This window comes from Talpa europaea (genome assembly GCF_964194135.1).
Source record: "Talpa europaea genome assembly, chromosome: 1".
Classification (NCBI taxonomy): Eukaryota; Metazoa; Chordata; class Mammalia; order Eulipotyphla; family Talpidae; genus Talpa; species Talpa europaea.
The window spans coordinates 44687263-44711508 of record NC_140073.1 but is presented as its reverse complement, the minus strand read 5'-3'; the positions used below and the strand labels follow the sequence as shown (position 1 = coordinate 44711508).

At 40.5% G+C, this 24246-nt stretch overlaps 1 protein-coding gene across 1 annotated transcript in view; it reads right to left on the bottom strand.

Moving 5' to 3' along the window:
- The window catches only part of RNF121 (ring finger protein 121), a gene marked incomplete at its 3' end in the record, with an annotated part of 84944 nt that overhangs the window by 24337 nt on the left and 36361 nt on the right, over positions 1–24246 (bottom strand). The window contains exon 4 of the mRNA XM_084248520.1: positions 2091–2245. Coding sequence (XP_084104646.1) covers positions 2091–2245 — 155 coding nt within the window. The remainder of the gene's footprint in view (positions 1–2090; positions 2246–24246) is intronic.

The following is a 24246-nucleotide window of genomic DNA, read 5'->3' as shown; positions in this document are numbered from 1 at the left end:
GAGAAAATTAGTACAGCTGACACAGACTCTCTGTGTCTGCCCCAGGGGCCTCTGGACCACCCAAATCCCATTTTCACATTAATGGGGCTATCAGGCTCTTTCTAGGAACTTTACTATAAAAAATTGGTCACTCCCTTAATTGCAGAAATACCTCCAAATACCAGGAAATTAGTGCTTCGTATTTTCCTGGTCTCAGACCAAAGGAAGAAGAGAGAACCTTAAAAGGTTTCAGTCTCAACGTACAGCTGACCTCAGACCGTTATGTCATCCTCCATTCAGGCTAGTTGGATAAGGAACTGTAAACCAGTAACCACAGAAGGAACAGATGGGCAAGTTTATTTGTTCTTGTTCAGGAAAAAGAACTCAAGGGAACAGAGTAAGATGTAGAAATAGTGACAGGTCTTTGCATCTAGGCATGATTTGCTCCTATCCACAGGCGAATAATGAAATGAATTTGCTCTGGATATCCCCCCCCCCCCCCAGAAGAAGGACAAGGATAGAATTGTTAAAGAATACCTTTGAACTGGATGTATGTGTGTGATGGGTTATGGGCTTGAGTGGGGCTGCAAAATGCTCCTGAGGGAGAAGCATTCATTCCCAGGAGCCACTAAGCAGCAGTGTGGAATTGGTTGCTTGACCCAAGCTTGGTTCAGAGATCAAAGATGGGTCAATGAAGATACAGTCTTTTAAATGCCATGATTATGCAGGCCCCCGATATGAGGAGCCTCTATTTTGTCTGTGATTATTCAATGTCTGTGATTATTCAATTTGCTTGAATAATCACCATCAGCCTGGCTCCTGGTTACCCTATATGAGGTAGCAATTATTACCACATTTTTAGGGATAAGGAATTCAAAGATCAGAAAGGTAAAAAACACAAGTCATAAAATTAACAAGTGATAGATGTGGGGTTTTCCAATTCACATCCACCCAGTTCCAGAGTCTGTGATCTTCTATAATGGTCTTAAGGTAACATAAACTACTACAGCCGCAGAGGGGTTTCTGCTTCTGGATCACCAACTTCACCTTGAAGACAAATTCTACTTTGCACAATTAAACTCAAAAGGTCAAAGAAAGTCTTGCAGTAAAGTGGAACATAAGGGTGGGGAAAAGAGCAACAATCAACTTGGAAGACTCTGGATCCGGTAGTCACAACTTTGAGGCTGGCCAGTTCCTGTTAGGCTCTCCCAGACTTTTACCAGGTCTCTCTTAGCACTTACCCACTACACTGAAACAGTTGCTTTCCCATCCATCTCCTCCATTAATCTGAGTACTCCTTGAGGGCTGGGACCATGTCTTATCCAGCTTTGTATCCCCAGTGCTCAGCACAGGGCCTGACACATAGCAGGTGCTCATTGAATGAAAGAATGAGAAAAAAATTTTTTTTGTCAAGTACAGATATTGCTGGTTGAAAGGATTGAACAAATATGCATTCAGAAAAAATACAGAGAATTATATAAGTAGGGACACATTTGACCCAAGAAGAAAGCACTGTTTGCAGAAAATCGTAAATCTGCCAACAGCATTCATTCAACAAAATTTAGAGAGTAGGCTACTATGTGCCAGGCCCTGCAGGGAGTATGGATATACAATGGCAAAGTGGGTGTGATTCCTAAACTCAAAGTTATAGTTTAGTGGGGGAGATAGATAATCAAAATAATATTTAATTATAAATTCTGGTAAGTTCTGTGAAGGAAGACTACAGGGCACCAAGAAAGAATGTAACAGAAAATCTAATTTAGAGATCAGAGAAATGCTCACAGAAGCAACATTTAAAATGAAACCACAAGGAAATGGGCAAAAAATAAAATAAAATTAGACTACATGATCACCAGCATTTACTTATTTTGCTTGTTTTTAATATAAACAGGTCTTGATATAAATCATAAGATTAAGCTATAGGGAATACTTGGGGGGTTTTATCTGTGAATGGGGAGGTAGGTCTCCCAATCAGCTTGTATTGGTGGAGTCCACAAGGAATTGTGGCAGACAAAAACCGGAATTTTTTAGTCTAAACCCATCCTTCTCCCATGCATCCCCGCCCATTAAGTTTAGGAAACGAAGCTCTTGCCCACTAACTACACTCTCACCTGGGAGTTGTCTGTACCAAAGGTTTCCGGGTGGCTCGGAAGGTGACAAAGGCTGTGACAGCAGAGAAAAAGACCCAGATCACTAGGAACCTCCACCAGTGCAGCTTCACTGTGAAATAGAGGGGAACAACCCACATCTGAAAGAGGGTCACCATCTGAAACACAAACACAAGCACTTCAGCTCCAGGCAGCTCCCTCTGCAGGTCTGTCCACAAGCCCAGGGTGTATCTTGTGTGCTGTTTTATAGCCTGTCCTGTGCTACATTTCCAGTTGTTATTTTTTTAAAGATTTATTTATTTGTGCATACAAGAACCGGAGTATAGGCCATAGGTGTGGGGGATGAGAGGATTCAACAGAGACAGAGTGGGGAACAGAACAGGAAGACTGACTGAAATACACTGCTGAGGGGAGGAGGAGGGGAGTCAGGAGAGGTCTGCTGCGCCATGTGGGTCACCTCCCTGGCCAGGGATCGAACTCGTGCTGCAGTGGCTACAGCTAGCCTGAGTGCTGTGTCTTAACCCCTTGCGCCACCAGGGAGGCCCCATTTCCAGTTCTGGATATCGGCACCTCCACTAGTGATCAAGTAAGAAACCTGAAGCCAAGCTTGACTCCTCCCTTTCATGCCTCACACAATCATTTATACAGATATTCTTTCCCTTTTATCCCTTGCTATCCCTTGCCTTACTGACTGCAATAACATCTGTAATAACGTTCAATGTCTTTCCCTACAAATCTAATCTTTAATCTGTTCTTGAAGTGGTATCTCTAACACTGAGTCTTAAGCATGTCATTCCCTGCTTACCTTTTAATGGTCCTGTGCATGGAGAATAATATCCAACATCCTTAGACAGGCAAATCCCCTACAATATGAACCAAACTACTTTTTCAGGGACCACCTTCTAGCATTCCTATGCCTTTAGTCAGCTTGTCCCTTCAGGTTAAAAAAAATCCTTCCGACCTGCCTATCTGCCTGATATTACATTCAAGACACATGAACAAGTGGCAAATATCGAGAGCTAAAAAAGCATTTTCTTTTCTATATTGCGACACTGTTTATCTAGAGTACAAAGTCTGATTTATTTTTATTCATTTTTTTAAAGAATGTTTATTTTTTAAGATTTATTTATTTATTTATACAAGCAATGGGTACAGTCAGAAGCAGGGGAGGGTGAGAGGATTCACCAGAGCCAGAGCGGGAAACAGAACAGGCAGACTGACGAAATACACTGCTGAGGGGAGCAGCAGGCGCGGCAGGAGAGGTCTGTCATACCATGTGGGACCCTCGCCGGTGGCCAGGGATTGAACTGGCGCTGCAGAGGCTGCGGGCATCTTCGCAGCCCAGCGCTCAACTGCTGCACCACCAGGGGAGGCCCCAAAGTCAGATTTAAATTCACTTTCCCTGTTGTAAATAGTGCTACAATAAACAGAGGGGTGCAGGTATCCTTTTGAATTACTGTTTTTGTGTCCTTTGGGTAGATTCGTAGTAGAATTGTTGGGTCATATGGTAGCTCCATTTTTAGTAGTTTGTGGAACCTCCACACAGCTTCCCATAGTGGCTGGACCAGTTTGCACTCCCACCAGCAGTGTAGGAGAGAGTTCCTTTTTCTCCACATCCTCACCAACATTTGCTGTTGCCAGTTTTTTTTAATATGGGCCATTCTCACTGGTGTGACGTGGTATCTCACTGTGGCTTTGATTTGCATTTCCCTGGTTATAAGTAATGTTGAACTTTTTTCATATACCTGTTGGCCATTTGCATTTCCTCTTTGGAGAAATGTCTTTTTAGCTCTTCTGCCCATTTTTTGACTGAATTGTTTACTTTGTTTTTGTTGAGTCGTGTGAGCTCTTTGTAGATCTTTGTGATCAGTTCCTTGTTAGTTATACGGAGTGCAAAAATTTTCTCCCAATCAGTAGGGTGTCTCTTTGTTTTGGTTAATGTCTCTTTTGCTGTACAGAAGCTTTTTGGGGGGATGAATTTTGTGTGTGTGTGGGGGGGGGCCCTCGCCGGTGGCCGGGGATCAAACTGACGCTGCAGAGGCTGAGGGCAGCCTCGAAGCCCAGCGCTCAACCACTGGGCCACCAGGGGAGGCCCTAGGGGATGAATTTTTAAAGATGTTACTGAGATGTATGTCGTGTAGTGTTTTGCCTGTATTTTCTTCTACATATTTTATGGTTTCAAGCCTTTTAAAAAAAAAAATTAAAAAAAAAAAAAAAAGACCCAATTCTTTTATCCATTTTGAGTTGTTTTTTGTGCATGGTGTGATGTAGTAGTATAGTTTCATTCTTTTGCATGTAGCAGTCCATATTTCCCAGCACCATTTATTGAACAAACTGTCCTCATTTCATTGTATATTCTTTGCTCCTTTGTCAAAGATTAGTTGTTATCTACATATGTGTGTTTGTTTCTGTGTTTTCTATTAGATTCCATTGGTTTGTGTGTCCGTTTTTGTTTCAGTATGGAACAACCCAAATACCCAAAAATAGATGACTGGATCAAGAATATGTGGTATAGGGCCTCCCCGGTGGCGCAGCGGTTGAGCGCTGGGTTGCGAAGCTGCCCGCGGCCTCTGCGGCACAGGTTCGATTCCCGGCTGCTCCCCGGCCACCAGAGGAGGGTCCCACATGGTGCGCAGACCTCTCCTGCCGACCGCTGCTCCCCTCAGCAGTGTACTTAGGTCCTTCTGCCTGCTCTGCTCCCCGTTCTGGCTCTGGTGAATTCTCTCACCCTCCCGCGCTTCTGACTGTACCCAGTGCTTGTATAAATAAATAAATAAATAAATAAATAAATAATAAATCTTAAAAAAAAAAAATATGTGGTATATATAGACAATGGAATACTATCCAGCAATCAAAACAGATGCCATTTGCAGCAACATGGATGGAGCTGGAAGGGATTATGCGCAGTGAAATAAGCCAGAAGGAAAAGGAAAAATATCAGATAGTTTCACTTACAGGAGGACTACAGGGGAACCAAATAAGGGATCAGGGAAATAATAATTATAATGATAATAGTAAATAATAAAAATTAGCAGGCAACTATAAATCAGAGACATTCTGCAGGGAAAGGGGAAGAAGAGGGATCAAAACAGGAGAGGGAAGAGCACAAAGGACTATGGTGACGGTGCATGGGTGAACTGGTGGTGGGAATTTACGGGACTACACCAGAGAGGAGAAAGCAAACATTACAGAAATGAACAATGATGTAAGAAATATATATATAGGGCCTACCCTGGTGGCACAGCAGTTGAGCACTGGGCTGCAAAGCTGCCCACAGCCTCTGCAGCACCGGTTCAATCCCCGGCCGCCAGGCGAGGGTCCCACATGGCGCAAAGACCCTCTCCTGCCGCGCCCGCTGCTCCCCTCTGCAGTGTATTTCGTCAATCTACCTTCTGTTCCCCGCTCTGGCTCTGGTGAATTCTCTCACTCTCCCGCGCTTCTGACTGTACCCAGTGCTTGTATAAATAAATAAATAAATCTTTTTAAAAATAAAATTAAAATAATATATATTTCTTTTTTCTTTTTTTAAGATTTATATATTAAAATATTATAAATTAAAATAAAATTATAAATAAATTAAAATACTATAAATTAAAATTAAAATAATATATATTTCTTTTTTTTTAAAAAAAGCCAGAGCAGGGAGCAGAGCTGGCAGGAGGACCAAAGTACACTGCTGAGGGGAGCAGCGGGCGCGGCAGGAGAGGTCTGCGAGCCATGTGGGACCCTCGCCCGGCGGCCGGGGATCGAACCGGCGCTGCAGAGGCTGCAGGAAGCTTCGCAACCCAGAGCTCAACCACTGCGCCATCGGGGAGGCCCTATATATATTAAATAATAATAATAATAATAAAAAAATCACTCTCCTGATGTAAGTTCTTGGAGAGCAGGGACTAGGCCATATTCATCTGTTTCCTTTGTGCTAGGAAATCATTTGGCACATGATAGATCCTCAACACATTTAGATAACTGAGAGGTGAGCAAGACTAAAACCCTAGGAGGGAGACATTTGTTTTAAAGAGGGCCTACTTAACTTTTTCCTCCTTCAGACCCTTATATTAGCTGGAGTCAAATTTGTCCTTTCTGGACACAGAAACATCAATTCCAAAGAACACCTGCACCCCTATGTTTATAGCAGCACTGTTTACAATAGCTAAGCTTTGGAAACAACCCAAATGCCCAAAAATAGATGACTGGATCAAGAAGATGTGGTACATATATACCATGGAATATTACTCAGCATTCAAAAAAGATAAACACATGCAATTTGCAGCAACATGGATGGCGCTGGAAGGGATCATGCTCAGCGAAATAAGCCAAAAAGAAAAAGAAAAATACCGGATGGTCTCACTCATAGCAGGAATCTAGAAAACTTAAATAAGGGACCAGGAAAATGAATATAAGAAAGTGAAAATCAAAATCAACAAAAAACTATGAACCAGAGACACTTTTTGGGGGGGTGGGGGGCGGGAGGGGAAGGATTGGGGTCAGAATGGGGCGTTTGCAATTGTATGGGGGAATATAAAAATAAAATTTATTATTTAAAAAAAAAAATTTGTCCTTTCTAGGAATAACTGATCTGAAAATGCAAACCAAGGATTTGAGACCATTTCGGTTATCTAGGCGCTCCATTAGAGAGGCTTGAAAGCCAGATTCTTCTCAAAGCCTAGAAAGCTGCCACCAAGGTGAATATCCAGTGGCTGACAAGGGGCAGGGCAGTGGGCCAAGTAAACAGAATAGAGTACCATGGGAAAATGGTAAGTTACTTTGCCTAGTTAATTTCTTTGTTTATACTATTTACCAGCACTTTGCTTAATAAATAAGTTGAAGCTTCATCACTAAGGCATTTTTTTTTTAATTTTTAAACAATATTTGCTTCCCCCACTCCCTCAGATTGAGTCCCCATAGAATTTCCTTCCCCAGGGCACCCATACACCATCACCACCATCCCTTGTGCTCCTCCCTCTTATCCCTTTCCCTCCTCCTCCCCTTCAGTATATCTCTGATTTATAATGGTCTGTTTTTGCTTTGTTGTGTTTTGTACTGTTATTTTTTACACTGATGTCTTATTTGGTTCCCCTATATTCCTGTTATAAATGAAACCATCCGATATTTTTCTTTTTCCTTCTGGCTTATTTTACCAAGCATAATCTTAAGAAGGCATTTTTAAGGGCTAGCTTGGCATTAAATAGCTGAAAGTTATGCAAGATTCTCAGAACAAATGCAGGGACTCTGGCACCATCTCGTGGCAACACCACACACATACTTTTGGTTCAATAATTTGCTCAAGTATTTGTGCTTTATGCTGTGGAACCACAAAATAACTGGAAACCTTGGCCTTAACTTCCCTTCCAGGATTTGGGGTGATGAGACAGAAACACATGAATTAGGCAGCCATGCAAAAGATCAAGTACGACGTCAGAGTTTGAAGAAGAGATGCAACAGTGTGGGCAGGGGCTGACAGGGAAGATTTGCCTGGGAGAGGCAGAGCTCTGGCTGGTTTTGAAGGCTTGGATTTGCCTAAGTGGAGGGGAAAAGTTAAAGTCATTCATCCTCTCTCCCTGAATCTGCAAATATTAAGCTAAAAACTAGACTGAAATTGTGTCACTGATTCATTCAACAAACAATCCCAGCTTCTTCAACCTGGAAGGTAAGAATAGCAATATCCAGCTTAACTCTCCACAAAGCTACACAGTTGAGAGGAGGATGTTAGGTACTAACAGTAAGAGTCAGCATTTATTTTTCATATTTGTTCAGCAAATTTTTAAAACATCATTTTTAAGGTTTGTTATTTATGCATAGAAGAGCTGGGGTGGGGCCGCAGCGGTTGAGCGCTGGGTTGCAAAGCAGCCTCTGCAGCGCTGGTTCGATTCCCGGCTGCTCCCCGGCCACCGGAGGAGGGTCCCTCATGGCGTATAGACCTCTCCTGCTGCCCGCTGCTCCCCTCAGCAGTGTACCTCGGTCCTTCTGCCTGCTCTGTTCCCCGCTCTGGCTCTGGTGAATTCTCTCACCCTCCCGCGTTTCTGACTGTACCCAGTGCTTGTATAAATATTAAAAAAAAAAAAAAAAAAAGGAAGAGCTGGGGTGTAGGCCAGAAGTATGGGCAATGAAAGGATTCACTAGAGACAGTGAGGAACAGACAGGCAGATCTACTGAAACACATTTTTAAGGGGAGCAGCAGGCAAGACAGGAAGGTCTGCTGTTCTATATGTGGATTAGATCCCTGGCCAGGATCAAACTCAGGCCGCAGCAGCGGTTATAGTGTGATAGTGCTGAGACTTAACACCTACGCCACTAGAGAGGACCTGTTCAGCACATATTTAAATAAACTTTTTCTTTTTAGTTGAGAGCCCACCATCACTGCAAGGTGTGTTAGTAAAGATGTAATCAATACTTGACAATTCTAATTCATGTGAAGGGGAACAAGATAACCTCCAAATTTCCTTCAGCTCAGAAACTGTAGTGCAGGTGCCAGGCTAGTCTTCTGGTACCTGGCATTTCTGACTTTCAGGATTCTCATCTTATCACTTCTGCATCATCCTCTGTATAGGCAGGGATCCCCCACCATGAGAGTCTAAAAAGGAACACTGAGGATGAAATGAAAATTACAAGTACAGGTAGTAGAACAAAGTAAGAGACGCACAGCTAATAGGACAATCAGTTTGATAAAATGCTGATAAATCAACAGAAATCAACTGGAGGGAGATGTTTGGGGTATGGTCCACAGCTTTGATCAATGCTTTCATGAAAAATGTAGATGAAAATGCAAAGGATCAGCTTACCAACCTGAACAGAACAAAGCTTTGGTAGAGGGGAGTAAGGGGAGCAGTAAACATGGAAACAGAGGGAAGATCCAAAATGCATTCATTAAAGCTTGTTTCTACAAGGACAACACAAAAAAGGAAAACTACAGGCCAATCTCCCTAATGAACACTGATGCAAAAATCCTCAATAAAATTTTAGCTATCAGAATCCAACAATGTATCCATAAGATAATTCACCACGACCAAGTTGGATTCATTCCAGGGGCACAAGGATGGTTTAACATCCGAAAATCAATCAACGTTATCCAACACATCAACAAAAAGAAATATAAAAACCATATGATAATATCAATAGATGCTGAGAAAGCTTTCGACAAAGTGCAACACCCATTCATGATAAAAGCCCTTGAAATTCTTGGGATACAAGGAACATACCTCAACATCATAAAGGCCATCTATGACAAGCCAACAGCCAGTATCATTCTCAATGGTGAAAAGCTGAAAGCAATTCCATTAAGATCTGGAACAAGACAAGGATGTCCACTCTCACCATTGCTTTTCAATATAATACTGGAAGTCCTAGCCAGGGCAATAAGACAAGAGAAAGACATCCAAGGAATCCAAATAGGAAAAGAAGAAGTCAAACTATCACTATTTGCAGACGATATGATATTATACATAGAGAACCCCAAAAACTCCACAGAAAAGCTAATTCAACTCATCAATCAGTTCAGTAAAGTGGCAGGATACAAAATCAACACGCAAAAGTCAGTAGCCTTCCTATACACAAACAATAAATCTGAAGAAGAAGAAATCAAAAAGACCATCCCTTTTGTTATTGAAACAAAAAAAATCAAATATTTGGGAATAAATCTAACAAAAGAGGTAAAGGACCTATACAAGGAAAACTATAAAACACTGTTAAAAGAAATAGAAGAAGACACAAAGAAATGGAGAGACATCCCCTGCTCATGGACTGGAAGAATAAACATTATTAAAATGGCCATCCTTCCAAAAGCAATATACAGATTCAATGCTATTCCAATCAAAATTTCAATGTCATTCTTCAAAGAAATAGAACAATTATTGATGAAATTCATATGGAATCACAAAAAACCCCGAATAGCCAAAGCTCTCCTGAAAAAAAAAGAAGGGAATGGAGGCATCAGACTCCCAGACTTCAAACTATACTACAAAGCCATAATCATCAAAACCGCATGGTATTGGAACAAGAACAGACATACAGACCAATGGAATCGAATAGAAAATCCAGAAATAAACCCACAGGTTTATGGTCAACTAATCTTTGACAAAGGAGCAAAGACTATGCATTGGAGCAAAGAAAGTTTGTTCAATAAATGGTGCTGGGAAAACTGGGTCGCTACATGCAAAAGAATGAAGCTTGACCACCACCTCACACCATACACAAAAATCAACTCAAAATGGATTAAAGAACTAGACATAAGACCTGAAACCATAAAATATATAGAAGGAAATATAGGCGAAACACTACGTGATTTGCACATCAAAGACATCTTTACAGACACATCACCCAAAGCAGTGATAGTGAAGGCAAAGATAAACAGCTGGGACTATATCAAATTAAAGAGCTTTTGCACAGCAAAAGAGACAATAACAAAAACAAAGAGAAACCCCACCAACTGGGAGAACATTTTTGCACCCAACACTAATGATAAAGGACTGATCACAAAAATCTGCAAAGAGCTGATGAGTCTCAACAACAACAAAGAAAATAATCCAGTCAAAAAATGGGCAGAAGAGCTTAAAAGAAACTTCTCTGAAGAGGAAATGCAAATGGCCAACAGGCATATGAAAAAATGTTCAACATCACTTGTCATCAGGGAAATGCAAATCAAAACTACCATGAGATACCATCTTACACCAGTGAGAATGGCACATATTAAAAAAACTAGCAACAACAAATGTTGGCGAGGGTGTGGAGAAAAAGGAACTCTTCTGCACTGTTGGTGGGAGTGCAAACTGGTCCAACCACTGTGGAAAGCTGTGTGGAGATTTCTGGACCTACTAAACATAGAGCTTCCATATGACCCAGCAATTCCACTCCTAGGTATTTACCCAAAGGACACAGAAACATCAATTCCAAAGAACACCTGCACCCCTATGTTTATAGCAGCACTGTTTACAATAGCTAAGCTTTGGAAACAACCCAAATGCCCAAAAATAGATGACTGGATCAAGAAGATGTGGTACATATATACCATGGAATATTACTCAGCATTCAAAAAAGATAAACACATGCAATTTGCTGCAACATGGATGGCGCTGGAAGGGATCATGCTCAGCGAAATAAGCCAAAAAGAAAAAGAAAAATACCGGATGGTCTCACTCATAGCAGGAATCTAGAAAACTTAAATAAGGGACCAGGAAAATGAATAACTATAAGAAAGTGAAAATCAAAATCAACAAAAAACTATGAACTAGAGACACTTTTAGGGGGGCGGGGGCAGGAGGGGAGGGATTGGGGTCAGAATGGGGGGCTGCAATTGTATGGGGAATATAACAATAAAATTTATAAAAAAAAAAAAAAAAAAAAGCTTGTTTCTAGAGTTTTAGTTCTAACATTCTATAAGCTAATAACTTGAAATGAACCAAAATCCTATGATGAAAACTTACCAACTATAGGAGAGGGAAAAAATGGCTTACTAGCAGCTCTTGTGAAATAAACCTAGGGTTTCAGTTGACCACAAGTTACTAAGGATATATGCCCATAAGGTCTTGCCAAAAAAATCCAAGGCAACCTTTGGATGCTTAACTAGGAATACACCCAGAACGAAGGAGACAGCTATTCTCTCTTCTACCAAATCATCCTGGGGGCTCTGAGATCAAGTGTTGGGAATCACGCTGTACAAAGAATACAGACAAATAGGCATGGCCATAAGTCAGTATCCAGGATTACCAAGGGTCTGAAAACCAAATCACATAAGAACAGCTGAGTCCAGTTTCTCCTGGAATATTAGGCCTGGCAAAGACTATAGGAAGGCATGGCTATTATCTTTAGTTACCTAATGATCATATACAATCTATACGGTAGATTTTTTTTTTTTAACAAGGCATCTTTTTTTTTTTTTTTTAAGATTTATTTATTTATACAAGCACTGGGTACAGTCAGAAGCACGGGAGGGTGAGAGAGTTCACCAAAGCCACAGCGGGCAGCAGAGCAGGTAGAGGGACTGAAGTACACTGCTGAGGGGAGCAGCGGGCAGCAGGGGAGGTCTGCGCGCCATGTGGGACCCTCCTCCCGTGGCCGGGGAGCAGCCGGGGATTGAACTGGCGCCGCAGAGGCTGCGGCCAGCTTCACAACCCAGAGCTCAACCACTGCGCCACCAGGAAGGCCCAATACAGTAGATATATTATTTATAGTCTCCGTGACTTGATAAGACTCCTCATGATGCCGGAATACTCTTCAGGGCACTTACTTGACAATTCCTTCCTACTACACCTGGAAATGGCCATCCTTATCACAAAAGGCTAACTATTAGATGTACTGGACCTTCTCTGATGCTGAGCAGGAAAATCTGTTTTTATGTCCCTTTTGCCTCTGAGTCCAACTCTTCCTTCAGAGAGAGTAAATTTACTCTGTTTCTTGTAACTACTCTCCTAAAATCTAGATTATGTTTTCTTTCCCAGGTCTTCTTATTCCAGGCAAAAGAGTCAGTCAAGCAATATCTAATAGAACTTACTGAGCACTTACTGGATACCATGCTAAGGAATGAACAATTCAGAGATAAAATACAAAACCTCCTCAAGAACTCAAGTCTACTGAGGAGAAACAAATAACAGTATGGTAAGTGCTATTATGGAGTAAGCCCTGTTGGCTAAAACTGTACAAAGGAGAGGTGCTTCACTCAATGCAAAGGAGCCAAGGAAAGCTTCCTAAAGAAAGCAACCTTTGAGCTCTGTTCTGGTGGCTGAGTAGGTACACGTGGAGAAAGACATCATGATGGAGTTTCAGGAAGTGGTAACATGGTATGCTCGGGAAAGTATAGGTAATATCTAGGGGAGATATGAGAAATGAGCCTAAAGAGGAGGCTGATGTGTACAACACATCTGGAAGTTTTTAATTATATTCTGAAGAGAAAGTTTTTCTTTCTCATAGAAAGTGGATTACAACCCTTTATCATCTTAGTCAGCACTCTTTAGCCATATTCTGGTAACCATCATAATATCTTGGTCTGAAAAAAAAATCTATAGTACTTGAAAGATTTCCAGGTAGGAAATATTGCCACTCATCTATTCCAATAGGAAAAAGCAGTTCAGGGGATAGGAGTTTGAGAAGACACTATATTTGGTAACAGAGATGATGAAAGTTTCTCCTCAGAGATCTTTAAAAATAGGATAATTGTCCAGGCATAAACATATTCCTTCCCCTAACATCCCTGAGGGAGCTACATAAGTAATATTAGACTCTCTGAAGATGAAAAACAGTTACAGAGAGGCCAAAAAGCAAGACTGGCCTGGGTTAGGTTTCCAATCCACACCTGTCTCCCAAGTCCTGCCTCTCTAGCATCATTCACTGAGTTTGTGGGGGAATCCTAGAAAGGCTAAAAAGGCAAGATGAGATATAAAAAGGAAAAAGGGCTGTTTGTTAGAATACTGAAATCCAAGGAAATGACTTGGGCAAAAGTAATTAAAGAAGAAAAACTGAAGTGTGTGTGGGGGGGGAGGGTGTCAAAAACACAAACAACCATAGCAAAAACTGACAATTTCCTGAAGCATTCAAGAAACCTCAAAACATTATTGAATGTTCTGTGGAAAGAGAGCACTTAACCAAGACTCAGATTTTGGTTTTATGCCCTGCTCTCTAATTTAATGGGCATATCCTACCGGCAAGTAACTTCAGGATTCTACACTTTGGTTTACTAACATTTAAAAAAAAAAAAAAAAAAAAAAAAGGAAATGAACTCTTACAAAGCTGCTGTAAAGTTCCAACATGACAGTAGATGAGAAAAGAATTCTTTTTAAATATCAACAAAAACAGTACCTGAGATTTAGTTACAGAAAACATGTGATCACTTGCTCTCACTATCAGTTAATTTTGACTAAGTCTCTCAAGGTAAAGGTTGGACTTCAACTCCGAAGTTAGAGAGAAATTTGATACTTTTCACAGTGAAACCTTGCTCATAAGTGGGCTCATAGCAAGCAATATCCATGTTGCTCTAGGTCCCAGAGTCTAGGACAGTGTTTCTCATCAGGAATGTTTTCATTCCCCAGATAATGTTTGCATTGCCTGGAAGCACTTTTTTGGTTGTCACAGCCGGGGAAGGAGTGCTACTGGCATCTAGTGGGCAGAAATGAGTGATGCTATTGCTGCCATATACGCTACAGTGCATATAATTGCACACCTCCCCACCCCCACTCCATCCCCAAAAAACCAACCAAGGAATTATTGGCCCAAAATGTTAGCAGCCTCCTATTGAGAAACCTGGTCTAGGAGTGTTTTTTCACTCAGTGCTTAGGGTGCCCACTGAAAGGCTGAGTGACCAACTAGTACTAAAGAAGAGTAAATTTCATTTAGTTTGAGAGAAAAAGAGCCTTATCATTTACTTTCAACATTTCTTGGCATGACATAGGAAGCAATTTTTGCAAGCTCTGCTGCTAATCTCAAATAGTTCATGCTTCTACTGCCCAGCAAGTGCCCGTCCTTTATATAACATTATCTAGGGAGCAGTTTTGATTTTTTTTTTTTTTATTTCCAGTCCTCAACTAGTAGACATTCTAATGTATTTAATAGGGTATTCTACTTTATGTCTATTCTTAAAACTCTACATATTTTTTGTTAATGTATTTTTGATTAACTAGCACTGTGTTGTGCACCTTTTTGTTTGTTACTTTTCTCCCACTCAGTACCAAGCTTTTAAGAGTCATACAAATTGTTTGGATATACCTACTGTGTTTCTTTTAATTGCACAACAGTGTGACATGCACCCACCACATGAACCGGATTTACTCTGAGAAACATATCCAGATTGCCTCCAACTCCTCAATTAACACTTGAATGAATACTCTCCCACATGACCCCTTAAAATGTGTATGTTCTACAGACTGAGGAGTGCCATGCTGCTTTCCATAATGCCTGCACCAGTCATCATACCCACAGAGAGTACATGAAGGCTCCTACTAATTCCTGCCTATATTTGGCAACATGCAACTTCACAGTTTCTAGCCAATAATAAATATAAGGTGATAAATCATTGTATCTTACATGCACTTCTCTAATTACTAATGACTTCAAGCATTTTTTCTCATGCTTGATGGACCTTTAGATTTTCTCTCCTGTAAACTGCTTGTTCATTTGCCCACTTTTCTATTGTCTTTTATTATTTCTATCTGTCTTTTATTATTTTTAGGCATTCATTCATATAGTTTAGATATTAATCAAGTATCAGTTTTAATCATTACTAAACTCCCATTCTGTTATTCAGTAAATTTCCTTATGGTATCCTTCATAGGACAAAAATCCTTAGTTTTATTTTAATTTTAAAGATTTATTTACCTATTTATACATACAAGCACTGGGTACAGTCAGAAGCGCGGGAGGGTGAGAGAATTCACCAGAGCCAGAGCGGGGAGCAGAGCAGGCAGAAGGACCGAAGTACACTGCTGAGGGGAGAAGCGGGTGGCAGGAGAGGTCTGTGCACCATGTGGGACCCTCCTCTGGTGGCCGGGAGCAGCCCGGGATCGAACCGGCGCTGCAGAGGCTGCGGGCAGCTTCGCAACCCAGCGCTCAACTGCTGCGCCACCGGGGTGGGGTGGCCCTAAAAATCCTTAGTTTTAATATAATCAAATGCATCAAATCTTTTTTTTCACTGATTGGTAGTTTCACCATTATTGTGTATTGTTTCCATTATACATGGATCTGTCTCTGAGAATTTTGTTCTACTGGTCTGTCTATTCCTATGTTATGTCTTAATATCTGGAGAGAAGTCCCTGTCATGGGAATTGCTTTCTCTTTTGCCTTTATTTTTGAATTTCAAGTAATGAAAAATGTAACTAAATCAGAATTCCTGGTAAATGAATATTCTCACGATCAGTCCATTCAGGGAGCACTTTTAATTTTTAATTGTGGTAAAAATAAAAAACAACATATAATGTACCATCTTAGCTATTTTAGAGTTCAGTAGTGTTAACTACATTCACACTGTTGTACAACAAATCTCTAGAACATTTTCTTCTTGCAAAACTACTATATACTGCTTAAATATCAATCCCCACTTCCCCCTAGCCCCTGGTAAACACCACTCTACTTTCTCTCTCTAGGAATCTGACTGCTCTAGGTACCTTACATAAATGAAATCATATAAAGTGGAAAATAAACATTAATATTAGTATTTTGTGACTGGCTTTTTTAATTTAGCAGAATGTCCTCCAAGTTCATTCACGCTGAAGCATGTGACAAGATATCTTCCTTTTTTTTTAAATAAGGTAATTATTTTAAAATAATACAACAAGATACTAAACTCACCCCCCAATGTAAGAACAGGGGCATCTAAAGTTAATTATATCTAGCTTTCTATAAAAAATAATCAAGGTATGCATTGTCTTATGAAACTTTTTTCACTCAATATTACATTGCCAAGATTCATCTTTACCATTATTTGTAGCTACAGTTTTTTATATATGTTTTATTTTGTAAGTTATATAGTATTCCATTGTGTGAATATATAACAAAAAACATATCCATTCACCTTTGGGTACTGGAGCATTTTCGCAGGAATCAGATGGACTTGGGTGTGAATTCTAACTCTGCTAAGCCATTAAGTGGAGCTAAATGAATCTCTGAGCTTCTGGCTCCTGAGTCATACAATGGCTACCTATATCACAACAAAATACCTGGCAAATTATAAATGGTAACTAGTGTTACCATATTTATTTAATAGTGAAGTTCCCACCTTACCATGTCTTAACTGTGTTTCTGCTCTGCTTCTCCCCACTTTGAGCCCATCTTTAACCTAGATCAAATTTGAGGGAAAGGGGCCCAAGGAATTACAAAACTAATGGTTACAGCAAGTACCTAAAATCTGTACAGGCAGAGGGCCTCCCCGGTGGCACAGCGGTTGAGCGCTGGGTTGCGAAGCTGCCCGCAGCCTCTGCAGCGCCGGTTCAATCCCTGGCTGCTCCCTGGCCACCAGAGGAGGGTCCCACATGGCGCGCAGACCTCTCCTGCTGCCCACTGCTCCCCTCAGCAGTGTACTTCGGTCCTTCTGCCTGCTCTGCTCCCCGCTCTGGCTCTGGTGAATTCTCTCACCCTCCCGTGCTTCTGACTGTACCCAGTGCATGTATAAACAAAAAAAAAAAAAAAAAAAAACACAAAAACAAAAACAAACAAATAAATAAATAAAAAATCTGTACAGGCAGAGAGAATTATAGATACACCAGGATGAAAAACCAGGAACAACAAGATGGGCCAGCCAAACAGAAGAGCAAAGAATAGAATCCTCAGTCCACAGATTAGTTCATAAATCTAGTCTATAAAAACTTTTGGGGCCTCCCAGGTGGCGCAGCGGTTGAGCGCTGGGTTGCGAAGCTGCCCGCGGCTGCAGCGCCAGTTCGATCCCCGGCTGCTCCCCGGCCACCGGAGGAGGGTCCCACATGGCGCGCAGACCTCTCCTGCCGCCCGCTGCTCCCCTCAGCAGTGTACTTCGGTCCTTCTGCCTGCTCTGCTCCCTGCTCTGGCTCTGGTGAATTCTCTCACCCTCCCGCGCTTCTGACTGTACCCAGTGCATGTATAAACAAAACAAACAAACAAAATAAATAAATAAATGAAAAACATGCCTCTATTAAAAAAAATAATAAATAAATAAATAAATAAATAAATAGAGTAAGCTGACTGATAAAAATATAAAAAAAAAAAAAAAAAAAAAAAAAACTTTTGTACCAATTCTATAAATAAGATAGCAAACTGTGGGAAGACAACTGTGGCATATATATCAAAAGGCTTATTTCTCAACAATTATAAGTATTAACATACACATAGAAAAAATGTCCAAGTGTAACAAATTATTAGCAGTGATTTTAACTGGGCACTTTTTTTTTTTTAAAGATTTATTTATACAAGAACTGGGGTACAGGCCAGAGGCGTGGGAGGGTGAGAGGATTCACCAGAGACAGAGCAGGGAGCAGAACAGGCAGAAGGACCGAAGACACTGCTGAGGGGAGCAGCGGGCAAGACAGGAGAGGTCTGCTGCGCCATGTGGGAATCTCCCTGGCCAGCCAGGAATCGAACCTGCACTGCAGAGGCTGCGGACAGCTTCACCGCATGGCGCTCAACCCGCTGCACCCAGGGAAGCCCTAACTCGGCACTTTTGATTTCTATGTCACATATGTATAGCTTGAATTTTTAAAAAATGATATCCGAGTCATAAAAATTCTTTTCTTTCCAAACCACTAAATCTCTGAATTTCTGAAATGTTTTCTTTTCTTTTTCCTTCTGCTGGGTAACCATGCAAATCTTTTCTGAGATTATCTCTCTCTTGAAGTAAAATGTCAACTATAGCCAGCACACACTACTCTAAGTTCATAAAATATCTTTTTGAAAGCTGTGACCATAGCCTTCCAAACTTTTTTCCTCTATCACTATCCCTTATACCCCTTTGACACTTTCATCCTCTCCTTTCCCTCTTAACCTCAGAAACCTTTATTACTGTTTCCTAGTTTTAAAAAATATTTTGCTTTGTCAAACTCTCTTTTATGTAAGCATCCAGCCAACCATTCTACAAAAAGCACAAAATTCCCTCCTCAACATCTCTGACATAGTTGCCAGTCTCTAGTAAAACAGAGCTTGTGATGGGAAGATCATTCTCTTCTACATCAGTTCATTCTACTGAATGAACAGCGCCCACTGCTGAAAAACTCTGAAAAATTCTTTAAAACACTTAGCCAAAATCTCCATTCTTAAAATTCATTCCTTAGCCTTAATTTGGTCCTTTGGAGTCACAAAGACTAATAGTCATGAAAAATAGTATTTAAAACTTAGAGAAATTAGCAATTATCCAGTCTTAAATCCTCATTTTGAAAATGAAACAAGGATGAGAAAAGAGAGGCTAAGGGGAGGTAGGTAATTTACTGCTAATTTAATTAGCAGCAATGCTAGAAATATTTCTTAGGTCACCTGACTCCCACGTCAAGACTGCACCAAAATTCTGTCCCTAAAAAAAAAAAAAAAAAAAAAAAAAAAAAAACCAAAACACTCATCTATGAGGCCAATACTACCCTGATTCCAAAGGAAGGCAAACGTGACATTAAAAACTACAGAATATCCCTTATCAATATGGATATAAAAACTCTCAAAAAATACTAGCAAACCAAATCCAGCAGCTTATTAAAAGGACTATACACTAGGTCCAAGGGGAATTTATACCAAGAATGCAACATGATCATCTCAACTCATATAGAAAAAGCATGTGAGAAATCTAACACCAATTCATGATAAAAACACTTAACAAACTAACAATAAAAAACAGGGATAAGTCTTAATGATACTGGATTTGGCAATGAATTATTTGATATGACATTAAAAGCACAGGCTATAAAAGAAAAATAGATAAGCTGGACTTCAAACTTAAAAATGTTTATGCATCAAAGGATGCTATTAATAAAATGAAAAGGCAACCCACAGACTGGGAGAAAATACTTGTAAATCATATATCATCAAATAACAGCCTAGTATCTAGACCATAAAAAGACCTCTTACACTCAAGATAAAAAGACAAAGAAAATTTTTAAATGGGCAAAGAATTTGAATAGACATTTCTCCATGAAAGATATACAAATAAAGACATCAAAAGAGACGTTCAACATCATTATTGAAATATCAATCAAAACCACAATAAGGTATCACTTCATGTCCACTAGGATAGCTAAGGTTAAAAAAAAAAAGGAGAAAGAGAGAAAACAAACCCTGATCAGAGTGTGGAGAAACTGGAAACTAATTACACTGTGGATTAAAAGAATGTGAAATGGTGCAACTGCTATGAAAAAATCAGGCAGCTTTTCCAAAAGTTAAACATACTTACAGAGGTACGAACAACTTCACTCCAGTGAAGAACTATAAAGAGGTATTCAAATAAAAACATATAATTAATAGCAGTACTAATCACAAAAGTCAAAAGATTGAAGCAAAAGGGAAATGTCCAACTGATGAACAGACAAAATATACACCCACACAATAAAATATTGTTCAATCATAAAATGGATAAACCTTAAAAATATGCTATGTGAAAGAAGCCAGACAAAAGGCCACATCCTGTAGGATTTGATTTACATGAATATCCAGAATAGGAAAATACATAGAAAGCAGATTTATGTTGCCAGAGTCTGCAAAATAGAGTTATTACTTATTCTTTTAGGGTAATGAAAACGTTCTAGAACTACACAGTGGTATTGGTTGCACAATAGTGTGGATGTACAAAAAGCCACAGACTCTATACTTTAAAATGGTTAAAAACAGAATTTTGGTGCTCACTTCAGCAGCACATATACTAAAAAAAAGGAATTTTGTTAAACTGACCTTGATTAAAAATAAAAGTCTATTTTTCTTCCACATCAAATTGTACCTGAAGACATTTTTATCTTGAGATTTTTTTCCTCTTAAAAGTAGGAGCAGGGCCTCCCTGGTGGCACAAGGGGTTAAGCACCACACTATGAAGCAATCCACAGCCTCTGCAGCACAAGTTCGATCCCTGGCTGATCCTCGGCCGGCCAGGGAGAAACCCACATGGCGAGGCAGACCTGTCTCGCCCACTGCTCCCCTCAGCGGTGTATTTCAGTCAGTCTGCCTATCCTGTTCCCCACTCTATCTCTGTTGGATCCTCTCACTCCCCGCATCTCTGGCCTGTATCCCAGCTCTTGTATGCATAAAAAAATAAAAGTAGGAGCAGCAACAGTCACAAACACTAGCTTTAGAGTTTACAAAATACTTTGCTGTACAATCTTCTATAACTCTATAACCTTCAAAATAACCCTAAGCTAAATATAATCACCCCACCTTAGGGATCTGAAAAAGAGGCTCAGAAAGGTATAAAGTATTGAATATGAAGTGGGAGAGCTGGCTAAACAAGCCAGACTGGCCTGACTCCACTGTATTATACTGCCTCCAAGGTAAATGGTCTGTCTATCTCTGATAAGCTTGAAAAAGGATAGGAGGGCCTCCCCGGTGGTGCAGTGCTTGAACGCTGGGCTGCGAAGCTGCCTGCAGCCTCTGCAGCGCCGGTTCAATCCCCGGCTGCTCCCCGGCCACCGGAGGAGGGTCCCACATGGTGCGCAGACCTCTCCTGCCGCCCGCTGCTCCCCTCAGCAGTGTACTTCGGTCCTTCTGCCTGCTCTGTTCCCCGCTCTGGCTCTGGTGAATTCTCTCACCCTCCCGCGCTTCTGACTGTACCCAGTGCTTGTATAAATAAATAAAAAATAAAAAATCTTAAAAAAAAAAAGAAAGAAAAAAGAAAAAGGATAGGAGATGCCATCTTGGGCAATTTTTCTTCTTCCAGAGTTAATATTTTAATTAATCAAAGCAGAAATATTCATTGTACATAATGAAAATCTTATCAAAACCAATACAGCTCATTATTGTGCAATAGCATCATTACAGATTTTCTTTTTCCTATTTTCCACAAATACAGCTTAAGTTTCTCCATACAAGATATGTCGCGTTAGCATGGCCCCTTCTCCAGTGAAGTTGAGCATAATGTTCACAGGTTTGGCAGTAATGAGATGATTGTGCATGTTTCCTGTACAACAGGACTCATTAAGCTACAGTCACATTTCCTATTAAAGGCTAACAAGTAAATGACAAATCAGAGGTGTCCTAAGACACTGATGAGGGAGAAGCAGAAGGGTAAGAATTACCTTACTGTTTCATCACAGTGGCCACTTTAATAATCTTGAAGAAAGGATTCCACAGTTTTAAAAAATGTACTTCAAAAAACCACTGTAGTGTACATGTGTACATATAATTAATATTATAATTAGAATTATTTCTAAAAACAAGCAGAGAATAATGTTAACAGGGCTGTCACCCTACACCTGGTTTGATTTTTCTCCATTGAACCATCTTTGTAAACCTTATTTTAGAGAGTAGGCACCATAACCACACCCTGAGAAATAACTGACTTGTATCAGATGACAGGGTGAAGTATGAACAGGGTTCAGATATGAAGCACTACCCCTGGTGGCTCAGCCTGCTGGATGGTGCATAGTTCAAAAAACCTTGGTGAGGGCCTCCCCGGTGGCGCAGCGGTTGAGCGCTGGGTTGCGAAGCTGCCCGCGGCCTCTGCATCGCCGGTTCGATCCCCGGCTGCTCCCAGGCCACTGGAGGAGGGTCCCACATGGCGCGCAGACCTCTCCTGCCGCCCGCTGCTCCCCTCAGCAGTGTACTTCGGTCCTTCTGCCTGCTCTGCTCCCCGTTCTGGCTCTGGTGAATTCTCTCACCCTCCCGCGCTTCTGACTGTACCCAGTGCATGTATAAACAAAAACAAACAAACAAATAAATAAATAAATAAAGCATGCCTCTATTAAAAAAAAAAAAAAAAAAAAAAAAAAAAAAAAAAAAAAAACAAAAAAACAAAAAACCTTGGTGATATACGATGGTTTCATGCACTGTGACCTGAAGCTACTGATATCTCTTCTTGTGCATGCCAAATACCTGAGCTAGCTGTGGTCAGTAATGTCTAGAACTGTGACAGCTCAAGAGCAAAGATTAGTCTCTCTTTCTGCTGTGTTCCAGATTATCCCTTGATTTCCTTTATGGAAATCTCTTTCCAAAAGCAACATATGGTACAAAAGAAATTATGAAGTATGAAACAGAAATCATGGGTTCAAGTCCTGTCTCTATTAGTATCTCCTTCATGCCTCAACTATTTGGGCCTCATTTTACTCACTGTACTTACCTTAAGGGCTATTAGGAGAATTAAATGAGAAAGTAAAGCAGTTCCCATTCTGTGGGCTACAGACCATGTTAAAAGAGGTCTGAAAAAGCATTTACTAGGAAAAAGAATCATTTATGGATTCAGACTGAAAGCCCTGGGTAAAATTATGCGGGTTAACATAATAATGGTTTTATCACTGGAACAAGTTACCGAGTCTTTCTATAACTCAATTCTTCATCTGTTATTTGAGAAAACAGTACTTACCTTATTGGTTTATTGTGAGGATTAACTGAGTCTATACATAAAAAGTGCTTATAGGGCTTCCCCTGGTGGCGCAGGTGGTTGAGCACAGCACTGTGAAGCTGTCTGCAGCCTCTGCAGCACTGGTTCGATCCCAGCCGGCCAGTGAGGGTCCCACATGGCGTGGCAGACCTCTTCTGTCATGCCCACTACTCCCCTCAGCAGTGTATTTCTTCAGTCTGCCTATTCTGTTCCCCACTCTGTCTCTGGTGAATCCTCTCACCCTCCCGCGAATCTGGCCTGTACCCCAGCTCTTGCATAAATAAATAAATCTTAATTTTAAAAAAAGTGCATATAACAGTGGTTGGTTCAGTATGAACCAGCTATTGTATGTACTATAGTATGTCAGCTATCATAACTATTATATGTACCTATGTATTCTTTCAAAGTATTTGTGTATGTGTCAAGTTTTGTTTGTTTTAAAGATTTATTTATTTATGCATATAAGAACTGAGGTACAGGCCAGTGGTAGAGGGGTGAGAGGATTCACCAGAGATAGAGTGGGGAGCAAAACAGGCAGAATGACTGAAATAACTGCTGAAAGATAGAACTTGTGCTACAGTAGGTGTGGATTGTTTAATAGTGCTGTGTGCCAAGTTTTTTATGTTAAAAGGTATTATTATAGTTGAATGAGTTAAAAACGTCTAATAGTTATGAAAGAATCCAACAGACTACCTACCAATTATCAGAGCAGCTGAATTTAATGTTTCAATTATTTTAAAATATTTGAGGCCTATTTTGTGATCTAACATATGGTCTATCCCAGAGAATGTTCCATGTGCACTTGAGAAGAATATGCACACTTCTGTAGATGGGTGGAAAGTTCTGTGAATGTCTGTTATATCTAATTGACTTTTAGTGTTGTTCAAGTCATCTGCTACCTGTTGATTTTCTCTGTCTGGTTGTTCCATTCATTACTGAAAGTGAGATACTGATGTCTCCAACTATCATTGTAGTAACATCTATTTCTCCCTTTAATTCTGTGAACTTTTGCTTCACATATTTTGGGGATCCTTTGTTAGGTACATGTGTTTGAAACTGTTATAGCTTCTTGTTGCACTGAACTATTTATCAATATACAAAGCCCTTTGTCTCGGGTCTCCCCTGGTGGTGTAGCAGTTGCGCGCTGGGCTGCGAAGCTGCCCGCAGCCTCTGCAGCGCCTGTTTGATCCCCGGCCACCGGCGAGGGTCCCACAT